Genomic DNA, 10,561 nt, shown 5'->3' on the forward strand with positions numbered 1-10,561 from the left:
GGCAAAAAAAGGATAGATTTTGGTGTAAAATGAAAGAAACTACTTCATAATAACACCAACTTGCACCTACCTGATAGACAGCCAATGTTCCTTCATCCATATAAGCACTGTAGCAGAGGCAGAAATCATGTTTGGAAATCTCTTTTTCAATTGAAAGCATTATCACAGTAAAATGCCATTAAGATATGCTTTTAGAAAAAAAACAACTTAATTACTCTTAAGAGATGAATTTATATGGAATCTGTTATACAAAATAAGTTACCCAGATATTACAGTGATTAATGGCATAGAAAAATCTTTCCCAAAAGGTTTATAATAAAAAAATCGAGCTACAAAGCAAACATAGTGTATATCATGTTGCATTTGGTTTGAGTCAGGTTTTGTGAATGAGCAAAATGCTGCCTTTCAACTTTTTTCTGTCACAAATACTGGAATAGAAATAACTAATTTGTTTTAATTTCCCTTTAGTTGTATTAGTGCAGTGTCATGTTGTAAGACATACTCACTTGATCGAACTAACCCACTGTGTCCTGTACTCTGTGGCACTCTCAGTCATAAAGCAGGCAACATTGGCACTGGGATTTCACAAAAATATTAAGTGTTCAATCATTCAAATATAAAGAATGTGTCAGGAGCAGCAAGGCTTGAAATTTGATGTTTAACAAGTAAATATCTTTACCTGACCTATATTGCTTAGCATAGAGGGCAGCACACCATGCTTGGCACCAAATTGAATTGCATAACAAAAATAATTCAGATCATTCTGGACTGTGAAAAGTCAACAGAGCAGTGGTAGCCTCCCTGCTGTAGCCTGATTTGACTAGGTTATTACAGTCTGGAATAGTACTTAGCTATCAGATGTGAGTATAATCCTATGCCTGCTGCCTGAAGCTACTTAGGCACCATGCTGAAACAGGGCTGCCACGCTGCTTCCCCTCCAGTTTCAAAAGGGGTCCTCCTTTCTTCTCTAGATAACAGAAATATTGTCTTTATTCTATTTGCATTTAAACCACTGTATGTACAGAATGAACAGAAATTTGTTGCTTAGATCTTTGCCAATAAAGTACTACAGTACCAAAAGCCATTATAATTTTTAAAACCAATATGCATCATATTTTGTGAAATCAAGGTACTGAATTTTTCTGCAGGTAATAAGGAGCCCTGTTGATTTTGACATTTCTTTCTAAGTACCTGCACGGATTTCATCCAGTGCATATTATGAAAGTTTTAATTTATTTTTCTTGTTGCTAATCAGGAAAGGAAAACTTCATTCTTATTTTCTTTTTCATTCAAAAATGTTCAGGTTTAGGAAACAAAAAATTGTTGGTTTTTAATATTGTGCTGATGTTATAACAGGGCAAGATCATTTGTTATTTTAATGATGATTTTCTGTAATTAAAGTACCTTCATGAATAAAGTGTCCTGCCTTTTGAAAACTAATAGCAAAAAAAAATTATATGCATAGGAAATGTCCTGGAACACACCGCTCTGTGACTTCTACTACTTAGAGAAATAGGATTAAACCTGCTTCAAGAGATTTTGTCTCCCAGATAAACTCTGGGTTCTTTGATGTCATAGAAATGCCAAGGTAGGAGGTCTTTCTAAAAGATCAAATAAAACCCAGTTGAACTGTGAACTGTGAGTGAGCAAAGAAGTCTTTAGATGCACTTCTAACCTATTTCTAACTTTTACCATGAGTGTGTAGTAGGGTTCAGAAACAATCTGTTGTAAATTCTTCAGCCAATTAACTGAGTGAATTACCACCGTATATAATGCGCAGAACGTGGAGGCTCTCTTGCCGTTGTGCCGAGTTGGATTGTTAATAACAGGAAGCTAGCACTTCTCAGTACAGTGGATCAGCTACATGTGAAAATAAATGTAAAAAACCTGGAGGGGAATGGCAGCAGACTGAGATTAGCCTTTATTTAATTTAGCATTTGGGGGTCCAACACACAAATGAGTGTTTTAGTAGGCTTCATGGTGGAAGTTGCTGTCATTTGTAAAATATTCTGGCCAATTAGCTAATAGTGTGCTTGGATTTCTCCTGTTTTGATACAGTAATACTAAGTACATTGTGAAGCCCAATTATACAAATCATCCCCATATGCCATACCAGTCTTTCTTTATGAACTGTGTTTATAAATCCTGTGTGAGGAAATGTGTACTTCAGCAATTTAGACCATGTGTAAAAACACAGCCAATAGGATTGTCAAGAAAACAAGTTCCAGCATAGGAAATCCTAATGTGTTCCGCTGAAATAACACGAGTGTGTTGTGTGAGTTTTCTGATTAAATGCATATTACTTTATAGTGTTTAACCTGCACAGGTTCTTCCACTTCTCTTTTTATTCTTTCTTTTTTTCTCTCTTTTTCTTGTAGGATCCAAATTTGGAGTTTTTGAGGAAATTTGGAATTGGACTAGTCTCGGGAACAATAGCCTCAATTATTAACATTCCTTTTGATGTTGCAAAAAGTAGGATTCAAGGACCACAGCCAGTTCCTGGAGAGATCAAGTACAGAACCTGTTTTAAAACTATGGCAACAGTCTATAAAGAGGAAGGGTAAAACATTCTTATTTTAATAAATGTCCAGACCTCTGTTGCAGTTCATATATGTCCATAAAATCATGTTGTTACATTTCAAATTTGACAAGGACCATTAAGCTGCCCTGAACTCACATATCAAAAGAGCTCAATGTAACATTCTGAAAATGTATTTTAGAATTACAAGGAGATATATTCCTACTATATGTGAACTTTAACAAGAGACAATATGATTATTGGGTTGTCGAAATTTCCATTGAACAGATACATACTTCATATACCTCGTGTGTAATTTTTTCAGCTCTTCATTTTGTAAAAGGAAAACACCAACAGAAAACAGAATATTTCTCAATTTAATCTAATTGTAATTATACAGGCCTCTGTACCTTTAAAATTAGAGCTGAAATAATTAAATTGGGGGACAGATCCTTGTGGCAATAATGTTTTCCAACTTTAAAAAATATTTCTCAAGTGGTGACTGAGTTGTAGCTTTGATATTCAATTATATCAGTCATTTTGTCCCTGTATGCAGCTGTTGTTAACAGACCTGTCTTGAAAGTAAACCCAGCTCACTGATTAAAGTCATATTTCTGATTGGTTAGGCTCACAACGTTGCTTTTGTGACTGAACATTGATTAACTTTTTCTCTTCATCTGATCTGCCTCTGTAAAATGTTAAAATCCAGATATGGCCTGCTATTGAACATGTTTAATTTCAAATAATTGCCTCTAAGTGCTCTGCCAGCATTTTAACAAACATATGCTACAGTTCCATTCTTCTTTTAGAGCAAGAATATTGTCTGAAATATTTTGTTTGTTTTTCTTCTGCTACAGATTTCTGGCTCTGTACAAAGGCTTGCTTCCCAAGATCATGAGGCTTGGTCCAGGTAATTTTCCTTATGTCATTTCTATGTGCTTTTGTTCTTGCTTTTCTTCCCATTTGTCAGTTTCTTGAGAAAGTGTAGTAAGCATCAGCCAAATAAATGGAACTGTGTACCATAAACCATCATGAATCTCTCACTTTGAATGATTTCTTTCAATAATAACACCATCTAATAGTATGATATATGAATTTATCTAAATATGTGTCTAAAAAGAATCATTTACACATACACATAAGATGCAAGTAACTGCTGTTTTTTGCAATTCCTTTATTCATGAACAAGCCTAAGTACATCTATGCGAATACCAGAACTGTAAAACTTTTGGAAGCTTCTTAAAGCTTCCTATTCCTTCTAATGTGATCTTTTGATTTCACTAGGACAATTCCGTATCTATGTGAAGTCACCCTAAAATGCCAGTTAAAGTCTCTCCAGTACAAATACACTCAACTATTCGAAGCATAGCCCAAGTATATCAAATTCCAGTTACTTTCTTCTTCTCTTGTGCTTTGCATGTAAAGAACAAACACCAAAAAGCTGATAGCTGATAGCTGGGAAGAGACTTGTTTGGCCTGGAACACTAAGAGGACAAGGATATTTTAGAACTGGTGTTGCTTTTTGACGCCTTCTCACTACTTGTTACATCTTCTTTAACTTTTAGAATATTTTTCCCTGGCTGGTTTTGATTAATCATGAAAGCAAAGCACAGGGCCCTTAGATTTGATTTTGCCAGTTCACAGAGGCAGTCTCTGTCGAAAAGAGCAGAAGCCTCAGTTTGAACAGTATCCTATTCCCATGAAATTCTTTCCAATTGTGCAAGTTGGTTTAATAGACAAGAACACACATGGGTAAAAGCAAGTAGGTACAGAGTCTGTTCTGCAGTATAAAGGAGGCATTAGGTTTGCCTGTAAATGTTTGCATATCCAATCCATCTGGCTAAGCGCTAGACCATGCCTGGTTGTTGTGCAGTGTAAGGAAGAAGGTGGGGATGGGAAAAAAAGGAGCTCTGGAGCTAAAAGCCTTTTTCCTGACACTGCAAAGATACTAGATTGCATACAGGACAAAGAGAAGGTAAGGGTTTGCTTTCCCAGTAGCTTTTAGCACAGTAGATTTTGGAATAAAATTTTCCATCTTACAAATGACTATGCATTCTGGCCCAGATCCAGGAAGTCAGTTAAGTGTGAACTTTGTTCTAAATACTTTTGTAGTCCCATTGACTAATATATAGATTTGACTTTCCAATGAAACACTTATTGTGACTGGAAAGGTAGTTTCAGAATGTGAGTGCTTACAGAAAAAGAGATATGCAAACAGATTACACAGTATGAGAATTGGAATCAGCCTCAATTTGAGTTCAAATCAAATCTTAGACATTGTGTCTATGATTTGTTTGCTGGTCAAAGCCTTTTGCAAATTTCTGCTCTGTCTAGCTGTCTGTGAGTTCCTGTTCATAGAGGATTTCAAGTCTGATGATGGTTCCTTAGGGTAAATGATGTGGGAAAACTCATGTGGTAGTTCTGTGTGCCTGTTTGCTTTAGCTTATCCCTAGAAAGGTGAGCCCAGTTCAGCAGAAGACTGAGGTGCCACTCCAAGCCACCAGCTGAGCCAACAGGCAAAGGATTTATGTCCCAGTGCTGGAACCCACAATTAATACACTTTTACTCATACAGCCTCATTCTCTCATCCCTGGTGATGAATTTTTGTCATTCTACCTGTCAGGTTGCTCTTTCATGGCCAAATCTAACTAAGCAAACACAAAAATATATACATATTTGGATTAAAAGTTTCACTTGTAGAAGAACAAAGAAAAATTTTAATCTTCCAAAAATTTTAGGAAAAATCACACAAAAAGTGAATTTGATTTAATATAAAACTACTTACATCAACTTTATGGTCCAATATTAAGTAAAATTGGTATTGTTTAAGAATTGGTGACTTTTTAATGTACTAAGGAATTAGTAGAATTATCCATTTTTCAAATAAGGCTTTGCTGTATCCTGGTTTATATTGCACACTACACATGCCCTATGAAATCTTGAAAATACTGGATTTTCTATGTAGTAAAATATTATCTTTTCTTCCAGGTGGTGCAGTGATGCTTCTGGTTTACGAATACGTTTATGCATGGCTTCAGGACACAGTTAATCACAAGTAGCACTTCTGAAAAATGTACTCTTTAAAATTATGTGCATTCTAAAATATACTTCAATAAAGTAAAAGTGATTCTTATCTGTTATGATATTGAATGCCCTCAGATTGCACTGATGTTAATAAGTTCAAAGCAAAGTTGGTCTTCAGGCCATGATTCAAGAAAACATTTAAGCACATGCTTTTCTGTAAGTGCATAAATAAATAGCTTTGTTGACATTTGTAATTGTTTTGCTGAATCAAAAGAAAATATAAAAGAGACATAGGAAAAAATTAATTTTTAAAGGAATTTTTGACAGAGACTCATCCTATGTAGCTATACACTTTTTTAAAAGTTTCAACTGAAATGACAAGATAATAACTTTCAGGGGATTTTCAGGGAAAAAATTAATAATCCTGGGGGACCAGATACTAAGCTGACAGCTCCATTAACTCCACATTAAGAACATGACCCGTACTCTGCAGCTCTTGAGTAATCTTGGGTTCAGTTCCAGTTCAGCCCAGTGTGATTTCAGCAGTCATAGAAGATCTTCTTAAGTTGTTGGGGTTTTGATAGGAAAAGGATGGCCAGAACCTTAAAAATACACATACCATTAAATGTCCTGCTTCTTTTTAGCCATATATATTGTAGAAATCTCATTCAGGCCACAGAAGATACTGAAAATAATTAGTCTAAATCAGGTTATGTAAAAAATGCAAAACAACATGGGACTCAGAAGAAATGAGTAAAGAAATGAACAGAAAAATGTAATTTCAGGCCTATGAAGTTTTACTGTGAGTTTTTTATCCACCTTCATATACTGTGTCTAAAACATCTGCCCTGTGATAAAAATTCTCAGTGCACCCTGACTGCCCTTTTAGCCTTTCATTTCCACCACGGAATGGTGAAACAAGTTTCTAGACTGATAACACACATGCAGTTGTAATTAACTAGTCATACACCTCAAAGAAATGTACCTTCCCACAGATAAAATAATGCTAGAATTGTTGCTTTTCCCGGTCACTGTAAATATAAATAATATTTTAGGGATGTCCTCATGTTCTTACTAGACATTTTAAATATCTCTGTAAAATGCAGTAAATTCTGTTATGCTGACTGAAAACACAGTTTCTGTTCATGCAGTTGTGCCATTCTACATTTTCTTTTAAAGAACTCTTTCAATAACTTAAAATTACACATTATTCTGTTATAAAAGTGTTCCAATTATATAACTTGGTTTGTTGTCAAATGAGTATATATCTTGCAATTGCTGAAGGTTTCTGTATCTCCACATACTACATTCACACTGTTAACTTTAATTGTTCTTCCTCTTAACGAGATACAAACCTGTTTCTCAGCAATGCTAAAGAAATATCTTTCTACATTGTTACTTGAAAATGACAGTTCACATGTGAAGTCTCATCTCACAAGGGTTTTTAACGCATTAGAAAAGCAGTAAAAATCGAAAAATAGAAATGCATTTTCAGCACTCTCAGGGATGCCTGTATTGACATGCTCAATAAAACTTTTTTTTGTCTGAATTTGGCAACAGTGGCTTCTCATACCTATGCTACTTCATAGCTAAAATCAATAACATTAGCTCTGTTAAGGTTTACAGGTTTAAGGCAAATGTTCCTTGTTGCATTTCATTATCAGTACTTAGCCAAAGAGAAGACACTACTAAGATAATTTCAAAAACTAAAGCAAAATGCTTTATAATTTGTCTTTTATTAATTTAGAGCATTCAAAATATAAAAATAAAATGTTTTAGACATACTGTATATACATATATAGCCTTCAGTTTTACATCCTTTCCAACATGATTTTTTTTTTTTTCAGTTAATAACTCAGCCTGATCTTTGATAAAAGGAGAACGACTAGAAAACAGAAAACAACATGGGCTTGGAAAACTAACCTATGAGCATGCCAGCCCAGTCCCCCATTAACCCTGGTGTCATGTGGGCTGTGATTCAGTTTTACACCAAAGGACCATGGAAACACAGTTTGGCTGTCATAGAAGGGAGTATTAGGCTTCACTGATTTGTTTGAAACCATTTGACACTCTGGGAATGAAGTGTAGACTTTTCAGATTAAAAACTTAAATTCTGCACCCACATATACTGCATATTTCCCAAATGCATCCATTCACCTCAGTAGGTTCACTCCAGATTTATGCTCTTGTATTTGACAACAGTATTTAACCCTTGTTTATTATTTTTTGAAAAACAACTCCCTTTTTCTCTTTAATTTAATGTAAAGTGGCCTAAAGTTGTGTGGCTAGTAAGCTGATATATGGCAGTTTTCAGTTTACCCATGAGTATAAGCAAGGAAAAAAGTCCTTGCGCAAAGAAGTATTCTGCACCATAGGTTTACATTTTTAAAAAGATTTATGAAGATTCATGCAAAAATACACTGTCACAGGCAGTTCACAAAGAGCCAAGGTCAGGTTGTTTTGCTCACTCTGAGCAACACTTTCTGCACACAGCCCCACTGACTTCCCATTCAGGGGTAAGGTATCATGTACAGCAGGCAGATGCGCAGAGAGCTGTACCTAAACAAACACAAAACAAAAATGATTTATGATGGTGTATTCCCATGTGAGGAATAATTAACATCATGTCCTGTCCTTGCTGTATAAATTATCCTGATTTAGCTGAAGAGAAGATAGTGCAAACAACTCATACAAGCTAAGGATCTGTCTCTCTGTCTCCCAAAACACGCTAATATCTCATAAGAATGTCAGGAAAGACAACTTTTATTCCATAAATGACCTCATGTTACTCAGGAAAATTTGGAAAATTTTTAATACAGGCACACTTTGTTACAGGCTTGAAAATTCTTGAAGTTCAAAAAAGCTCTGCTACAGAAGGCTTCTCTTCCTTTTTTTCTTTTTTTTTTTCCCCTTTGATGTCCCTTTTTTGATTTGCATGGATAACAATAGGAAGACTTAATATATAATCCAGTAAAACAACAAGGTTGAAACCTAAAGTTCTCTTGCCAACTTAATCATTTATTTACTCATGATCTTTTTCTTATCTATCTTCTTTTTCTCCCCATTTTATTTTTAGTGAAGAGCTTGTCTAAAATTAAAGCAATCTCTTTCTCATGGTGTAAAGGCTCATCTTATTTCAGCTATAATGGCATAAAGATAGAATAACATCCATCACGTCACTAAGAGTGTGGCAGAGTGGAAATGCACTTGAGTGCATGTTGCCTTTAGTGGTTTCAGAGAAACATTCTTGAAAATGAAAAAACAAGGGCTTCAGCATCTCATTAAAGCTAAACAGCTGTTGAATGCCTTTGAGGCTGAAGAACATGAATCAGCATCCAAGATCAGATTTTCTTTCCTTGGGGCCAGAATACAATACCTGTGTTCTTTATAGAAATGCAGTTCCATTAACTACTTTTTAATGCAAAAAGCAAAGGTGACAGCAGCCAGCTGAGTCTGTCTATATTTTAGTGGACATACTGTGTATGACATAAGTACTGGTAACTAAGATTGTTACGAAAATTTACACACAGCTGTCTTGGTGATGAAAGCTGGAAATCCACAAAGAGAGGAGTGCATTTTAAGAGGGGACTGTATTTTACTTTCCCATTGAATTAAGGTTTATTATAATTTTGCAGATAGAACACTATATGAAGAATGGTATTTTCACCTTTGTTTTAACTATACCTAGTGTAATTTAAGTTATTGAAAAACATTTATAAAAATACACAATATATTAATATTCTATGAAGGATGAAATGTCACACCAGGCTTTTTTTTTTTTTCCCACATTCATATTCTGAACATACCTACAGCATGGGGAAAGCATAATAATAGTCAGAACTTTATTATTGCCCAAGGAAAACAAGTAAATTTTCAAAGATCAGAACGTTTGCTCTCTTGGGATTAAAGTTTAAAGCATAATAACTGGCACAGAGTACTTGCCACTGGATACAGAAATGTAGAAAGGGAATTTGCTAATATTAAATAATATCTGTGTTTGTAGCACCACCACCAGTATACCTATAAGGGAAAAAAATGCTTCAAAGCAACAATGTAAACTTTACCAAGAGCCATATTTTACATTCATTAAAGCAGAAATTAAAGAAAACCTCCTCTTTAAAAAATTACAATATAATCTTGGGGCCAAAAAAGCTGAACACAAGTGAGCTGAGAATGATGGTACAATTCTGTTTCTCAATGGGTTTGTTGACTAAAATTGCTTTGTAAGCATCTCTGCACAGGTTGCACACTAACAGTATTTTTCTCTAGAATCTTCAGTTTTGCTCTGATATGTTCCACCCATTTCTGTTTGTACTCTTCACCTGAATATGGTATTTCGTGAATTTGGGAGACTGGGTATAGCTGTGGAGAGTTACTTAGCTGGATTTCTGCCTTTTCATCTTCTGCCAAAGAGATAACTATTTCACAAGATGTTGAAGCCTCCACTGTGGGCACAAAAACATGGTGAGAAAACCCTACCTAAGCCTTATCACCTGAGGCTATCACCTCACCATGCAAAGACACAGAAAATATTAGAAATCATCTTTTTAACTGAAAGAAAGAGAGAAAGAGAAAGAGAGAGAGAAAGAAAGAGAAATGTACTGGAAGGGGAAAACAAATGATGCCTAAAACCTATATTTACAAATCACAAAGTTATTATTATTGCCTTACAATGGTGACATAGTAGAAGAATCTGAGAGCCATCTATTGCCTTAGTTCTATATTTGATTACCAAAACCCAACAAAACAACCAAAAATGACCTCTTAATAACGGTGCATTGTATAATCTCATTGATGAAAGGGTTGTTCTCTAGGCAATCAGCAAACACCTCCCTTTCAGCCTCCTTTGCTGATTCAAGGCATAGCAGAATTTTCTGTGGTTATTTTTCTTTATTGATTTTTACACAAATCTAAATAACAATTGCACATTTAGAAAGTTTGTGATGATTAAGAATAAATATGTGTGGTTTGACCAGGAGAGAGTGGGACAAGGCTCCATGAGCCCTTTGAGGGACACAA

General features: G+C 35.1%; 1 protein-coding gene across 1 annotated transcript in view; it reads left to right on the forward strand.

The window, feature by feature from the left end:
* SLC25A21 (solute carrier family 25 member 21) overlaps positions 1-5,651 on the forward strand; it is a 236,484-nt gene extending 230,833 nt beyond the window's left edge. The window contains 3 exon segments of the mRNA XM_050335786.1: positions 2,379-2,560; positions 3,376-3,428; positions 5,507-5,651. Coding sequence (XP_050191743.1) covers positions 2,379-2,560; positions 3,376-3,428; positions 5,507-5,577 — 306 coding nt within the window. The 3' untranslated portion in view covers positions 5,578-5,651.
* The last annotated feature ends 4,910 nt before the right edge of the window (positions 5,652-10,561 follow it).

This window comes from Myiozetetes cayanensis, unplaced genomic scaffold, assembly GCF_022539395.1.
Source record: "Myiozetetes cayanensis isolate MyiCay16 unplaced genomic scaffold, myiCay2020 scf6-25, whole genome shotgun sequence".
In the NCBI taxonomy this organism is placed as follows: domain Eukaryota; kingdom Metazoa; phylum Chordata; class Aves; order Passeriformes; family Tyrannidae; genus Myiozetetes; species Myiozetetes cayanensis.